General features: G+C 38.3%; 1 protein-coding gene across 1 annotated transcript in view; it reads right to left on the minus strand.

Annotated features, from left to right (window-relative positions):
- Positions 1-17,863, minus strand: part of unc80 (unc80, NALCN channel complex subunit) — a 1,843,891-nt gene that overhangs the window by 49,520 nt on the left and 1,776,508 nt on the right. Inside the window, exon 61 of the mRNA XM_090378420.1 lies at positions 16,437-16,643. Coding sequence (XP_090234546.1) covers positions 16,437-16,643 — 207 coding nt within the window. The remainder of the gene's footprint in view (positions 1-16,436; positions 16,644-17,863) is intronic.

Here is a 17,863-nt window from a genome sequence, read left to right on the forward strand (position 1 = left end):
ATAATGTGTTTCTCACTATCAACACATGGGTAGTCCAATGCCCCAGGATCGCAGTTGTGAACCCCAACCCGAAACCAGAAATATCAAACCCCCACACAACCTTTAGTGATGGAAGGAAGATATTTTGTCATAAACGTGAATTTAAAATACAAGTGAAATACCACTAAAATACGATATAATTAATGAATTTAAAATCCACCAAAATTTCCTCCCTTAAGTGGACCAAAACTTTTCGACAAGTATCATGTTCACAGGGTGGAATGAAACTAATGAAATTTGTGTGTGTTCAGAAACTTATAAATAGGAGATTAGTCTTGGGTGCACATGTGTTTGAATGACCACAAATCAGAAATGAGAAATGGACAACAAATATTAATAGAGTTTCTTTGTAATTTCATTTCTAAAGTTTCGGCAATCAATAACTTAGTATAATTATGTTGAATATTTAAAATTTTGGCTTCATTAAACAGAAATGAGTGGTTCTCATTGATCACATGGAATGCTAGTTCCGATGCTATCGCACGTGAAGCCCGGACTAATACTTCATGTTGCTTAACCCCTGAGTTTAAAACACATCTGGTAGATCCAATGCAAGTAGAGTCCCAATCCTGACGTGAAATGTGGTAGACAAGGTCATGTGATTGTTCGGAAGACATTAGTACCGAGTGATTTCTTAGTGTCGCATATAGCCTCATTAATTCAAATGGATGTCAGATAAATTAATGATGCTCGTGTAGCTATAGCCCTGTTAGTTTAAAAAATAAATTAAATGTATGGGATGCATATAAATTATCAGGTGACACAGAAGCCTATGGTAGATATAAGCTTGTCTGTAATCAAGTCACAAAGGAGGTTAGGCAGATTACGAGAAATATTTGGCAAAGGATGCAAAGAAAAACAGAAAAGAGTTCTTTACTTATGTAAACTCTAGAAGGAAAGGGATGAATCAGATTGGACCACTTAACATAGATGGGTTGACTATTGATGATCATGCTCAGATAGCTGATAAACTGAATGAGTATTTTGCATCTACATTCACAGATGAGAATGCCAGAAGTTTAGCAAACTCCAACAGGGAGCTAAGTGATTTTGTATATGATGGGAGCCCTGTCAATCAATTCGGCCCTGGAAAGATTGTGCAGGGCTCAAGGGGTAGAATTTTTTTCAGCCTGGTCTGTACTTGTTAACAGGAGAGACTGCTTCTACAGGGATGGGATACACTTAAATAGAAAGGGTGCAAGAATGTTTGCTGATGCTATCGAGGCAATGTTAGGTGGGTCGGAAAACTGCTAGATTGGGGGGATACAAGGACTAATAGATTAACAGTAGCCACTGGCAGAGGTGAAAGTGATTCTTGCACTGCTTCTATTGGAATGAGCCGCAGCCTGGAAAATAAGATGCAGGATATTTCAGAGACTGCTGGGAATCATTGGGGTACAAGTAAACACATGGGTTGTGTTAGGGTAGCTAAGAAAAAGAACAGGTGCATGTATACTTGTGTGTACACCAATGCTAGGAGTTTAGTAAATAAATTTGATGAATTTGAGGTATTGCTCAAAACATCAAAGGCAGATATTGTGGGGATTTCAGAGACGTGGTGTCACACAGATATAAGAAATGCAGAACTGGAATTTGGGGAGTACAATGTCTACAGAAAGGATAGACAGGATAGGAAGGGAGGAGGGGTTATGCTATTAGTTAAAAAACACATAAAATCCAAGGAAGTGAAGCCAGTCGACATCGCTGGACAGTGCAGTGTCGAGTCAGTTTGGTGTGACATAAGCATTGGGAGATCAAAATTGAGAGTAGGAGTGTGCTATAGGCCTAATGACTCTGATGAGTATAATAAGAAACTGTTCGGAGAAATAGAGTGGGCCAGTAAATCAGAGAGTCTTATAATGGGGGATTTTAATTTCCCAGATATTGACTGGAATTTGGGGGCTGGTCACTCACACAGTAGCAAGGCTTTTGTGGATTTATTGGATGATTGTTTTCTACATCAGCATGTTCGGGAGGCAACTAGAGGGAGTAATACTCTTGATTTGATTATCAGTAGTGATTCTTCATGCATTAAGAATCTGCAGATAAATGAACCACTTGGTGGCAGTGATCACAGTGTGCTGAAGTGGGAGTTACTCAAAGAGGTAACTACCATTAGGGGTAAAGGGAAGGGGTATTGCTTTCGTAAAGGCGACTACAATGGACTGAGACAGTATTTAAATTCTATACAGTGGGATCAACTGATGATATTGCCAACAGCAAATTCAAAATGGGAAGCATTCAAAGAACTTATCGTGGAAGCTACTAGGCTTTACATACCAACTAAGAAATATTGTTCAAGGTTTAGGCCTAAATGGTTGTCAGATGAACTAATGAGGCATATGGCAGAGAAGAAAAATGCATGGGATACATACAAATTAACACGTGACACGGACGCCTATGATAGATACAAGTTGATCTGTAACCAAGTTACAAAGGAGGTTAGGCAGGCGAAGGCAGATTACGAGAGATCCTTGGCAAGGGATGCGAAGAAAAACAGCAAAGAGTTCTTTACTTATGTAAACTCTAGAAGGAAGGGGATGAATCAGATTGGTCCACTTGAGATCGATGGGTCAACTGTTGATGACCCTGCTCGGGTAGCTAACAAACTAAATGAATATTTTGCATCGACATTCACACATGAGGAGTTATTCAGCGAGGGGAATGCCAGAGGTGTATTCAACTCTAGCAGTAAGCTAGAGAATCTTGTAATAACTGAGAGCAAAGTGGAGGAGAAATTGTTGAAGATAAACACAAGAAAGGCACCTGGGGTGGATGGGATCTATCCAGTTATATTAAAGGAGGCAGCAAAGGAGGTAAGCAAACCCTTAGCCATAATTATGAGAGCTTCCTTGGACTCAGGGGAGGTACCCATTGACTGGAGATGTGCAAATGTGACCCCAATTCACAAAGGGGGATCAAAGGCTGACACAAGTAATTATAGACCTGTGAGTTTAACTTCTGTTCCCGGAAAATTAATGGAGGCACTGGTGAAAGAAGCACTGCAGGATCATCTAGACAAGACTTCAGTTATAGCTAGGACACAGCATGGTTTTGTTAAGGGGAAGTCTTGCCTGACCAATTTGATTGGATACTATGATGCAGTCACAAAAGAACTGGATGCAGGGAATAACTTTGATATTATATACTTGGATCTTAGAAAGGCTTTTGATACTGTTGCACATGGAAGACTGCTGCACAAATTGGAGCAGTGTGGCATTGGAGGCAAGTTGCTGCTATGGATAAAGGGGTGGTTGAGGGGGAGAAGACAGAGAGTGGTAATCAATGGACACTGCTCATCGTGGACTAATGTTATTAGTGGAGTCCCTCAGGGTTCAGTATTGGGGCCTTTATTGTTTTCTGTATTTATAAATGATATTGATGATGGTATATCAGGCTTAATGTCCAAGTTTGCAGACGATACGAAGGTTGGCAGGGTTGTCAAGGACACTACTGACACTATGCTGCTGCAACAGGATTTGGAAAGGTTGAGCAGATGGGCTTCGAGGTGGCAAATGAAGTTTAACATTGACAAATGTAAAGTACTACATATGGGAAACAGCAACCCCAGAGCAACGTATCAACTCTGTGGTACTACACTGACAGTGGTAGAGAATGAAAGGGACCTGGGGGTGGTGGTGCAGGCAGATATGAAGTTCTCTGAGCAGTGCAGACGAGCTGCAAGAGTAGCTCATGGTGTATTGTCAATGATATATAGGAATTTTTCTAGCAGGGATAAGGAGGTGATTATTCCCTTGTATAAGGCAATGGTCAGGCCACACCTAGAGTACTGTATACAGGCCTGGAGGCCTCATTTCAGGAAGGATGTAGAGCTGCTGGAACGAGTACAGAGAAGGGCAACTAGATTGGTGAATGGGACAAAGGGGTTCTCTTACGAAGAAAGGCTTAAGTTTTGCAAATTACAGTGTCTGGAAACTAGGCACCAGCGGGGTGATCTGATAGAGGTGTACAAAGCCTTGAATGGTTTGAGCATGCTCAATGCTGATGGGATTCTTCCTCTAGCTCAGAAAAATCACCTGAGAGGGCATAAATTCAAATTGAGGAAAGACAGATGTAGGATAGATGTGCGGAAATTTGCCTTTAGCCAGCGGGTGGTTGGTGGGTGGAACAGACTTCCATCCCTTGTCGTGGAAGTTGATAGCCTAAATAAGTTTAAGGCTCAGCTGGACAGGTATTTCGAACGAACAGAGGGGTGAAGTGGAAGTGGTTATTTTTATTTATTTATGTTACTTTTTTTTTTTTTTTTTTTTTTTGGCTGATGCTGCATAAGCTTGCTTTCTTGCATCAAATGCCTCTACTAATGCTAATGCTAATGCTAATGCTAATAACTGAGAGCAAAGTGGAAGAAAATTGTTGAAGTTAAACATAAGGTAGGCACCTGGGGTGGACGGGATCTATCCAGTTATATTAAAGAAGGCAGCAAAGGAAGTAAGAAAACCCTCAGCCATAATTATGAGAGCTTCCTTGGACTCAGGGGAAGTTCCCATGGACTGTTTGTTATTTGGTTTTTAGGAGCATTAGCAACTAAGGCCATATTGCTCCGGGGATATGCGGTGGTCATTCCCTGACCTTTCCGCATCCTCCGTATTTGGTGGTCATGGGCTCGAACCCTGGTCTAATCAAGAAGTGTGCGCTATGCACTGCTGCTCCTGGCCACCTGGCTATGGAAGCATCTCCCATGGACTGGAAGTGTGTAAATGTATCACCAATTAACAAAGGGGGTTCAAAAGGTGACACAAGTAGCTATAGCCCTGTTAGTTTAACTTGTGTTGTGTTTCGGGGGAAAATAATGGAGTAACTCATTAAACAAGCATTGCAGGATCATCTAGACAAGACTGCAATAATAGTTAAGACACAGCATGGGTTTTGTTAAAGGGAGGTCTTGTCTGACCAATTTGATTGGATACTATGATCTGGTCACAAAGGAACTGAATGTCAAAAATAATTTTGATATCATATGCTTGGCTTTCAGGAAAGCTTTTGATACTGTTGCACATGGAAGGCTACTGTACAAATTGGAGCAGTATGGTTATAAAGGCAAGTTGCAACCATGGATAACAGGATGGTTGAGTGGGAGAAGACAGAGTGGTAATCAATGGATGCTACTCTTTTTGGACTAATGTTATTAATGGAGTTCCCCAGGGTTCAGTGTTGGGCCCCTTGTCGTTTTGTATATTTATCAATGATATTGATGAAGGTACATCAGGATTAATGTCCAAGTTTGCAGATGATACAAAGGTTGGCAGGGTTGTTAACAACAGTAAAGATAGTAGGCTACTCCAACTGGATCTTGATAAGTTGGGCAAATGGGCTGAGAAGTGGCAACTGGAGTTTAATATTAACAAATGAAAAGTACCGCATATGGATAGCAATAACCCAAGAGAACCGTGCCAACTGTATGGTAGTATACTCAGGGAAGCAGAAAGTGAAAACCACCTGGGGGTAACTGTGCAGTCAAATATTAAGTTCCCTGAGCAGTGCAGATGGATGGCCAGGGCAGGTCATGGAGTCTTGTTAATGATATATAGGAATTTTGCTAGCAGGGACAGGAAGGTGATTATCTCGTTGTACAAGGCAATGGTCAGGCCACACACCTAGAGTACTGTGTATAGGTCTGGAGTCCTCATTTTAGGAAGGATGTAGAGTTGCTAGAATGAGCACAAAGAAGGGCAACAAGACTGGTGAGGGGTACAAAGGAGTGCGTTTACCAAGGAAAGAGTAAGTTCGCAAATTGCAGCACTTGGAGAGTAGGCACCTGCAAAGTGATCTGATTGAGGTGTATAAGGCATTGAATGGGTTGAACAAGCTGAATGCTGATGGGATTCTTCCTCTTGCTCAGATTAAGAACCTGAAGGGGCATAGATTCAAATTGAGGAAAGACAGTTGTAGAATAGATGTGCAGAAATTTGCCTTTAGCCAGAGGGTAGTTGATTGGTGATACAGACTTCCATCTTTTGTTGTGGAATTTGATAGCCTAAATAAATGTAAGGCTGATCTGGATGAGCATTTCGAACGAATGAAGGTGTAATATAAGAGATTTTTTTGGCTGATGCTGCATAACCTTGCTTTCTTGCATCGTATGCATCTACTAATGCTAATGTAATTTATGGCCCAGTTTTGCTACTATTTTCATTTCTGTACCTCTAAAAAGGTTGTTAATTTGTCTATACCAGTGTTCAATGTATGGCATTGTAATAAAATATTTTTTATCAATCCTGTCATTATGTTTGTTGTTGATTATTTTGTCTTTAGCTTCTAGTTTAATACTATTGATAGAGTTAATAGGATATCCTCTATTTAGAGACCTATTCATCAGTTCTTCTATTTCTATCTGAAGGACAAGTTGTGTGGTAGAGTATTTGAAAGCGTTTAAGAACTGGTTTAACATGATTGACCTTTTATATGAGTATGGGTGATAATTGCTATAATGTAGGAACATCCCTGTATTCATGGGCTTACGAAAAATACTGAAATTAATATTTTCGCCCTCCCTTTTGGGCATAAAGTTTAAAAAATTTATGGACTTTTATTTATGGAACTGTGAGGATACCCCAACAGATGCTGATCTCCCTTGCAACTCTGACCATCCTTCATCTCCCACTATCAATTTACTACAGTCTCCTAAACCCTCACATCATACAAGGAAGTCAACTAAAGGTGTCTCCAGCCAAACAGATGACTCTTCCTACCCACCCCTGCTGCCTTCAACATCCCCAAACAATGATTGCTCATTTGCTTCCCTGGAAAAAATGCCGAGGAAACAATTTAGAGAAAATGATGATATTAAACAGCACCTTTTTTGAATAGAAGATCAGCAATGTAAATTCTATCACATGTTTCTTGAACTAAAGGCTATGGTCGAAAGCCCTCTGATGCCTCACCCTTCTGTTCATTAGGCTTCTGCAGTTCCAGCCCTCAGTCCAGATGCTGAAGAATTTGTTCCAGAAAAAACACCAGGGCAATCCCCAAAATCTAGCTCTGTCTCTTTCTTTCTGTATAAGAACACAATCATGCTTCCTCACAACGTGGTGTTGATACAGGCAGACAACTGATACCCACCACGATTAGCAATCAACAGAAACCAGGTTGTTTGTATGTGCACTGTCAAAATGATCCCTCTGAGCTTTATCCTGAAATGCCTTCTCATAACAGCTTGCCTACAAACTCCTCAAGTTTTAAGCTTTCCCACAGAAACAACAGATATGCTAACATAATACTTTTGTTAGCAGGCTAGACCCCAATGCTACCTCTCAGCAAATGGATCAGCAACTATTAGAGCTAGAAATTCCTGGTAGAGCTTTCAAAATAAAAACCAAACATTGCACATACGCATCCTTCAGAATTGAGCTAAAGAATTGTGACCTACAACAATATCTGAATCCTGATATTTGGCCAAATGGTCTACTCATCATGCCATTTGATGGAACAATTGGATGATCAGTCAAAAACTCTAGTGAAAAGTTTCCACTTAATTTTCAATCTGCTGAACTCTCTGCATAGCAAGAGAATAACATTCCTGGTTCTCATCCTAGTCCATCATTTATCCTGCCACCTAATACATCTGTTTGTGAACATTCTTCTAACACATATGTCCATCTTAGCGTTATTCTTCAAAATGTAAGAAGCATAAAAAATAAACTGTCTATGCTCATTTCATTATTGGTTGAAGAATCGCATCACATCATATGTTTAGTTGAAACGTGGATGCAGGAACCTCTACAGAATATTTTCCTATTGCCAAAAAATCTCAGCTGCACACCATACATTACATCAAGAATTAATTGTAGAGGTGGTGGGACAACAATTATTTTAAAATCCAACATTAAAGTCTTGAATCTACAACTCTAGTACCTTCAACTTTGAAGGAATTTCTCGATGATCCAAGTTAATGATTCACTGCTTTAAATTTATAATATTTATATTCCGCCTGGACCTACTGATAACATCAATAATGAAGTAATAACCTGGATCACTACTGTTCATAAGCCTCAAACTAACATCATGAAATTAGTTTCATCATGAAGTGTTTCTTAATTGGTAGAAAAAAAAAAAAAAACTGAAGAAGAAAAAGCTTGAAAATGAACCCGTTCTGAGACTCTCCTCTGCAAATTGGTAAAGCATTTCAAATCCCACTCATAATTTCAAGCAACTTGTTCTATGACCATTATAGAACTGAGAAGTGTAATCTCTGGGAAGGAAGTGATTTGAACATGTTGCAGCCTGTTGGTTGCTAATTGAAATAAGTTGTAATATATATATTTTTTCAAATCCAGTTCTGTGGACACAGAATTAGAAGCATTAAGAATAAATTATTAGAACTTGAAATTTTACTTATGAGTTATAAATCGGATATATATTTGAAATATCTCTCTCATTCAATGAATAACACTAGCCAACAAAAAATATTTTTTGTCATACCTCCATAACGAAAATATGCGATTCTGTAGGAAATAAACATGCTGATTCCAAAAATCACCATAAAAAGCCTCTATCACAGCTATATCAAAAGATTTACCAATGTTTAATGTTAAAATAAAGGATATATACGTATAATTCAAGTATGTAATACAAGTGTAAAAAAAATTATACATTTTCTATAACTCATTTAATTTTGAAAAATATACCATAAATGATTGTGAAATAGTTACATTTCAATAATATATAATCAGCATACCTGTAATTGTCCTTAAAAATGTTTGCTACTAAGGGATTTTCTCTTCTATTCCTTCTTACTCTCCCTTACAAAGAACCATCAATAATCCCCCATCATCGCTTTTCCATTGTGGAAAAGCGGTACCAAGTTCTTGATGAAACCGCTCCCCATCACTCACATCTCCCAGATTTTTGAGGAAAAATTAGATATGGGAATAAAGAAAATGAATTTTCAACGACATTCGACAGCCCATGTTTTTGTAGCACTTGAGTAAATTAGACACCAACATTTCATAGTTTCTTCTTTCCTATTACTCAAAAAACCATATACTACTGCCTTAAATGATTTCCAAACTGCCAATTCAACTTCCTTTCAAACACATCGTCTTTCAATAGTTTCCTAATTTGGGAGTCCTACGAAAATTCCTTCCTTAAGTTTGGCATATGTTAAATTAGGAAACACACTTCTCAAGTATGCAAATCCTTCTAGATAAAGAAGTTCCAAATCCTTCCCTTCATGAAATTTTTCATCAATCCAAGTTTGATGTGCAGGGGTGGAGGAAGAACCTTGTTTGATTGCACTAAAGGAATATATTTTACATTACACTGTCTTGGTATGAACTCATCCTGCTTGTCCCAATGTTGCACAACATAATATCTTCTGTTACATGGCTGTTCCACAAATACAAAAAACAACAATATTTTGTGAAATCCCCCCCCTGCAAACCAAAAACCTACCTTAAGATCACTGCATATATTCCAATCATAATCCTGGTATTTTATAGAATATAAAATCTTAGACATGCTTTCATGACTTTTTTTAAGTCCAACTGAATAAGATACAAGAACAGATAGAAATCCGTTGCCATTATGAAGCAAAACCATGTTTAAACTTAATTTTGAGGCATCCATGAGAAATGCCATTCATCTGACTTATGCATGACACATGCACTATAGGACTTCTTTCAGAAGTCCAATAATGTCTTTGCAAAAACACATACTGTCCTCCGTAGCAAAATATTCCGAAAACTTTTCATGTCTTTTTGAAACACTGAAATCTTTGTTCCTGCTGTGAGTATATTCCACTGCTGTAACCTAGAACCTAACAGTTCAGCTTGTTCTTTCGGCAAATTTAAGTCTCGAACCAAATCATTCAATTCACCTTGTTTGATTAAATGTACTTCGCTACCTGAACTTACTGGCTGATAGTTGATATCTTGCGATGTGGAGGCTTCCAGGGAACAGGCACCTCCGTAAACAGGTGGGAAGGAGCAGCAGTGCGCAGCACACGCTTCTTGATTAGACCGGGGTTCAAGCCCGTCACCACCAAACACGGAGGATGCGGAAAGGTCAGGGAATGACCAACGCATGTCCCGGAGCAATATGGCCTTAGTTGCTAATGCTCCTAAAAACCAAATAACAAACAAACTTCCAGGGAACTCTCAACTTGAACTTGTTCGCTATTATCTTCCCCACTACTGTTATCTCAAGTTTTGGGAAACACTGGTACTGGCAAATCATCACTGTGTGGAATGGGCTGAACTGAAGAAGGTATATTTGGATATATTATAGCATGTTTGCTTTTTTTAGACATACCAGATATATTTGTCATACAGAAATAGCAATCATTAATGTGGTTAGATAGTTCTTGCCAAACTATAGGGACTGCAAAAGGCAATGCTTTGAGTTTGCCAGGTAAGCAATTCCAAAGGTTTGTCGTACAGGTAATACAACACTTGTGAGGTTGTTTGTTATTTGGTTTTTAGGAGCATTAGCAACTAAGGCCATATTGCTCCGGGATATGCGGTGGTCATTTCCCTGACCTTTCCGCATCCTCCGTATTTGGTGGTGACGGGCTTGAACCCCGGTCTAATTAAGAAGCGTGTGCTATGCACTGCTGCTCCTTCCCACCTGGCTACGGAGTCGCCCCACTTGTGAGGAGCCCAAGGTTTGTCTTGATCACCAATTTTACATCCAAAATAAAAAGAATATGAAAGTTTTGTAAACAAAAATTGTCTTGATTAGTATTAGCATTAGAAGAGGCATATGATGCAAGAAAGCAAGCTTATGCAGCATCAGCCAAAAAAAAAAACCACTCCCCTCGTTCGTTCGAAATACCTGTCCAGCTGAGCTTTAAATTTATTTAGACTATCAACTTCCACAACAAGGGATGGAAGTCTGTTCCACCAACCAACTACCCGCTGGCTAAAGGCAAATTTCCGCACATCTATCCTACATCTGTCTTTCCTCAATTTGAATTTATGCTCTCTCATGTGATTATTCTGAGCAAGAGGAAGAATTCCATCGGCATTGAGCATGCCCAAACCATTCAAAGCTTTATACCCCTCTATCAGATCACCTCGCCAGTGCTTAGTCTCCAGACACTGTAATTTGCAAAACTTAAGCCTTTCTTCGTAAGAGCACCCCTTTGTTCCATTCACTAATCTTGTTGCCCTTCACTGTAATCGTTCCAGCAGCTCTACATCCTTCTTGAAATGAGGCCTCCAGACCTGTATACAGTACTCAAGGTGTGGCCTGACCATTGCCTTATACAAGGGAATAATCATCTCCTTATCCCTGCTAGAAAAATTCCTGTATATCATTGACAAGACACCATGAGCTACTCTTGCAGCCTGTCTGCACTGCTCAGAGAACTTCATATCTGCCTGCACAACCACCACCAGGTCCCTTTCATTTTCTACCACTGTCAGTGTAGTACCACAGAGTTGATACGTTGCTCTGGGGTTGCTGTTTCCCATGTGTAGTACTTTACATTTGTCAGTGTTAAACTTCATTTGCCACCTCTCAGCCCATCTGCTCAACTTTTCTAGATCCTGCTGCAGCAGTGTACTGTCATTAGTTTCATTAACAACCTTGCCAACCTTCGTATCATCTGCAAACTTGGACATTAAGCATGATATACCATCATCAATATCATTTATAAATACAGAAAACAACAATGGACCCAACACTGAACCCAGCGGAACTCCACTAATAACATTAGTCCACGATGAGCAGTGTCCATTGATTACCACTCTCTGTCTTCTCCCCCTCAACCATCCCTTTATCCATAGCAGCAATTTGCCTCCAATGCCACACTGCTCCAATTTGTGCAGCAGTCTTCCATGTGCAACAGTATCAAAAGCCTTTCTAAGATCCAAATATATAATATCAAAGTTATTTCCAACATCAAGTTCTTTTGTGACTGCATCATAATATCCAATCAAATTGATCAGGCAAGACTTTCCCTTAACAAAACCATGCTGTGTTCGAGCTATAATTGAAGTCTTGTCTAGATGATCCTGCAGTGCTTCTTTAACCAGTGCCTCCATTAAATTTCCTGGAACAGAAGTTAAACTCACAGGTCTATAATTACTTGTATCAGCTTTTGATCCTCCTTTGTGGATTGGGGTCACATTTGCATATCTCCAATCCGTGGGTACCTCCCCTGAGTCCAGGAGGGAGCTCTCATAATTATGGTTAAGGGTTTGCTTACTTCCTTAGCTGCCTCCTTTAATATAACTGGATAGATCCTATCCACCCCAGGTGCCTTTTTTTATGTTTATCCCCAACAATCTGTCCTCCACTTTCCTCTCAGTTATTACAAAATCATCTAGCTCACTGCCAGAGTTTACTTCACCTCTGGCATTCCCCTTCCTGAATAACTCCTCATGTGTGAATGTAAATGCAAAATATGTTGATGATTGATACACTTCCTATGTGTCTGCTTATTCATTATAACACTAAATGAATTTATTAAAATGTAAATTCAATTTAGAACACTACAATATAAAAACAACACAAATTTTTATCACTACTCAGTACACAGATGTAGCAACTTGGCAGTTCTACTCGTGTGAAAACACTGAAAGGAATATTTGTGAATCGGCAGGCAGTCAGAAATTATTTTTCTTCCACTGCAAGGGTTATGGGCTACACCGTCCCACTCTCGAGGGGTTGTTTATGTTTGGAGGATAGATTTACAACCCTGAGAACATGTAATTTCTCTTCAAATTGTAAATTGTTGCATCAGAATTTGAACCTAAAAACCATAGGTAGATGTCTGATTATGTTTATCACAAGAAAACTGAGGCCAGAATTGATTGCTAAAATTAAGAGAATTAGTTTATATCTGTTAAAATAAATCAATATAGTCATACATTACTGGCTAGATTATGCAAAATTGGTATATTTTGGTAAAACATAACTCCCTATATATTTAATAACTGCAACATGATGTGAAACTATCGTGGTGATTTTCGAAATCTAACCATAAAAATTGGTTAAAAACAGCATTTAAATTTTTGGAGGTAAAAATTGTGTTGGCTGGTGTAATGATTAATACTGGTTCCAAGCTGTTGTGTTCTCTTGCCATATTCCAAGGCTTGGTGAGATAAGAGTTCAAGTAGGTCTTTTTGCTCAAACAGAAATTATTTAGTAGAAAGAAGAGTCCTTTTTGATTTTAACCTTCAGTAATATGTGGGTGTTCCATGCCTTGTTTTTTAAAATGAAGAAATATAAAATAAACAAATTCCTTCAGACTAAATTTAAAAATTGCAGAAATGTTTATTTTCTTTCTTTGCTCTTCCTAATTATGAGGCATGGACAAATCATGTTGGTTGGTTTAATAATGATACTTCCAGTGTTCACTCTCTTTGGTCCATAATCTAAATATGGGTTCCCCTTTATTCTCATTTAGTGTTAACAATGACTTCCTTAAGAAAGAAATTAATTCTTTACTTTGAGCAATGCAACTGATGACATTCCAAACTTTGTAATAAGTTTGCCAATGTTTATATAATTGTTGTTATTTGGTTTTTAGGAGCATTAGCAACTAAGGCCATATTGCTCTTGGATATGCGGTGGTCATTCCCTGACCTTTCCGCATCCTCCGTATTTGGTGGTGACGGGCTCGAACCCCGGTCTAATCAAGAAGCGTGTGCTACGCACTGCTGCTCCTTCCCACCTGGCTACGGAGACGCCTGTTTATATAATTGATTCAGTCTTCTTGGTCTTAACAAAAAGCTGAAGCAGAGAGTTACTCCCCCGCTTCCATCATGGTCTATATACAAAATCTTTAACATTCCAAAAATTTCCAAATCAAGTGAACTCTCAAGCCAGGTTTCCCATATTCACTATTTTTTTTTTTTGGTAGTTATTGGCGCATAGGCTTCTGGGGCCATAATGCACCTCCTACGGTTTTTGCAGTACTTTGATCCAAGCCCGAGGCGGGAATCGAACCCGCGACCTTTGGGTTGCCAGGCAGGCACTTTACCCACCCGGCTAGCCCAGTCGGCATATTCACTATGAGGGGGAAAAAACTTCCACTAACATGCCTACTGGAAATCACATTTTTTGCAACTTATATCATCAATGAAGGAAGCCAGCTTGATTTCATCTATTTAGTTATTTCTACTGCTTTGGGTGCTATTAGGCCATATGCTCTTTTGTATTGTTTTTTTTTTTTCCCCTCTTCTTCCTTTTTTTTTTTTTTTTTTTTTAAAGAAAATCCTGAACATGAAAGGTATTAGACCCTATAGTGCTTAGCACCATTCATAAACAGAAAGCTGGGAAAACAGAAGATACTTCTTGATGTTAGACTTGAATTTCTGTAGATAGTAAGATTTGGGAAATACATGTGAAAGAAAGTTGTTCCCAAGACAGAAGTAGAAGGGATAAATAAGGAAGTGGTAAAGTTGGTTGCATGAGTTTGAAGTTGTACAATGAATGGATGCTGAATGGTTGCTGCATGTATTCGGATTAGTTTGGAAGAGATTGAGAATATTACAGATGCCAACTGAAAAGAATAGTGCCCATGGAAGTAGCTATAGAAAAGGCATGCAGCCGAAACTGAATATCTCTGAAACAGAGAGTGGAGAGATTTTGAAGGAGATACGTCAGAAGAGCTTTCTGGTATAATAGCGATATTCTCTTTTTCATGAAAGCATCTCTTTTAAACCATGTACTTTTTCTTCAGATTGAAAATGCTGCAACTGCAAAAACTATTTCTGTTGGAATTTCCCAAGGAGATGGCTTGTAACCATTGTCGTTTTATGTTCTGATTCTCCCTCTACTGTTATTTAAAATATATGCAAATGATATAAAATTTTGGACTTGTTCAAATACTGCTGAAGAAGAAGAACAGATTAATTGTGACAACATCTGTTTATTAATTCTTATTCACTTCTTTCAAATGTTTTGATTGGCAATTACCCCATCAAAATCTGCTCACCTTGCTGGTTCTAAAAAGGATATGCCCTTTGAACTGCTCCCAATAAAAGCAGTGCTAGATTCCTGACTTTAGGGAGCATATTAAAAAATATATAAAAACTAAATATCTGAAGAAATAGGAAATTCTTCTGCACATCTGACCAAGCTATTCTATAAAAATACTGTACATATAATGTACATATAAATCTCACCATTTCTCTTATCTTTTTTCTGAAACAGCTATTTCAAGGAGATGGCTTGTCAGCAATGTTGTTTTCAGTTCTGATTCTCCCACTACTGCTATTTATGGAAGTGATATAATTTTCTGCTTTTCCTCCAACATAAAAAGCTTCCTTCCTGTTGAACTGCTGATCCTAAAATGGGTCAATGAATGGGTCTGTGGGAGGAGAGAGGGAGTAAAATCCCTCCCCCATTTTAATCTAATTCAGCTAAAATGTTGTTTTTCATAAAACTTTATGGTTGACTAGCTGTTTGAGATGAGGTGGCATGGTGCATTTTTCTAAGAAATATCAGACAAAAATTCTCTCTTCTTCCATTATAGATGGTTGTTGTTGTTGTTGTTGTTATTATTTGGTTTTTAGGAGTATTAGCAACTAAGGCCATATTGCTACGGAGATATGCGGTGGTCATTCCCTGATCTTTCCACATCCTCTGCATTTGGTAGTCACGGGCTCGAACCCCGGTCTAATCAAGAAGCGTGTGCTACGCACTGCATGCTCCTGGCTACAGAGGCACCCATTATAGATGGTTTTGCCAGATATGTTTTTATCATTCTTCTTGATGTTGCCAGTTAATCCCTTTGACATCAATCTATCAATTTTGTGAGAGGATATAACTTACTGAGAATCAATAATTACTAATTGCTGGACTATCTGCAACTGAATAATCTTTGTTATATGTCTGTAGGATTGTCATTTATTATATTTTCATCTAGCCATGTTATATAATTTTTAAGGCCGACCGGGCTAGCCAGGTAGATAAAGTGCCTGCCTGGCAACCCAAAGGTTGCGGGTTCGATTTCCGCCTCGGGCTTGGATCACAGTAAAATGCGAAAACTTTGGGAGGTGCAATATGGCCATAGAAGCTGATGCGCTAACAAAAAAAATATATATAAAATAATTTTTAAGCGTGATAGTTATTAAATTAGGTTATATGTCTAATATTAGTGTTGTGTGGTTATCTCATTGCATGAATGAAGTGAACTGTGATTGGTTAACATTGTACCTTGCTTGGTATACTGCATAATTCCTGTATAAATTCTTCCTATAACTGATAGATATTAACATGATTTATGTGGTTGGTAGTATAGGTGGTGCATATGTGGTTGGTAGTATATGCTAGTTGCTTGTTTGGTTTGGATAATCTACATTTGGGTAATTGACCTCCCACTATAGTAGAGGGTCTTAACAAACAAAAAAGAAACACTGCAAATATACATAAATTTATCTATATACATTCACAATACATGTGAAAATTAAAATTAAGTTCCTCACAAAAACAAGCATCCTGAACAAGTGGAATGCTTGGCAGCCGACCAGCTCTGATAGCACTTGGATGAACACCAATTATCTCAGTACAGCTCATACGATGAGGCCTTCCAATATTATTTAATCTATACATGTTGCCTGCAGATTGAGAGATTTCACTGTTACTATGTGTATCTGTTATCGCAGATTTAACATGATCAATAAGTCCTCCACCTGTAAAAATTGATGATACAAATAAGTATAGTATATGTGTATAATAGGAAAATTTTAATACTATTTAGTTGAACTGCTTATGCAATAATCAAAAAATACTAAAATCACAGGAATCATTTACTTATTTTCATCATACTATTTGAAATGGATAAACTGAATAATAAAATTATAATTCTGTAATAATTCATTATAAGAACTGAATAACTTGCTACTTTCAATTTAATCCAAGGAAGTAGTTTTATTTTTTATTGAGGCATATATTCATACTGTTAAAATGTAAATTCTAGAATGTGTATTCATAATTGATTTCCATTGCTTGTCATTAAAACTGCCCAAGCCAAAAGGAGTGAATCATTTGAACCGAAAATAAGTGGAGTGAATGATTAAATCTGTGTGTATATCGGTTCAATATTTACTTAGGAAAATTATATCAATATGAAGTATGGCCTCCATGAACAGCAATACAAATTGCCAAAAATTGTGGCAGAGTTGAAAAGGTGGTGGCAGATGCCATCTTGATAAACACTGAACTATGCTTCTTTGCACTTGCATTATAAGTTGGGCAATACTAGTAGAGGAATGAGAGGTGGAGTTCAGTGAACATCTCATCACATTCCAAATGTGTTTGATTGGCAGCATATAATGAATATGCAAGCCAAGGAAGCTTGTCTACATCACGCAACCACTGTCGAGAAATGAGACCTGTATGTAGTCAGGAAATGTCCTGCTGGAAAATAGTGTTTGGAAGGCACACAGAAAGAGAAAAGGCATCAGTCTTAGAGTGGTTTCAAAATAATGTCTTGTTGTCAACGTATCATCAGACATATAGAAACGAATGTCTATTGTAGCTGATTGCTCCCCATGTCATGATTCTGGATTGTTGGCCCAGTATGTTGTGCCCTGAAGCAAGCTGGATTATTCCATCCCTAACATTTTAATAGCAGTCTTTTGATCCCAAACACAAATGTGATTTGCCACTAATGGTAACATGCCACCATTCTTCTCCATTAAGCAACTCTCTCCTTGCACCACTGACAATGATGAAAATATCAATGGCAACAAAGAGCAAGGATGCAATTTTGTTTCTTGTAGTCATCTACTAACTGCACTCCATGACAGTTACATAAAGAATGGTATTATGATGTTAGAAATCTAGAGGATTGCAACAGAATTGTTTTTGCAACTTTGAAGCTCTGTTGGCCCTCACATACTCAGATATG

This window comes from Mastigoproctus giganteus, chromosome 7 (genome assembly GCF_048544385.1).
Source record: "Mastigoproctus giganteus isolate SK-2022 chromosome 7, ASM4854438v1, whole genome shotgun sequence".
Lineage (NCBI taxonomy): Eukaryota > Metazoa > Arthropoda > Arachnida > Uropygi > Thelyphonidae > Mastigoproctus > Mastigoproctus giganteus.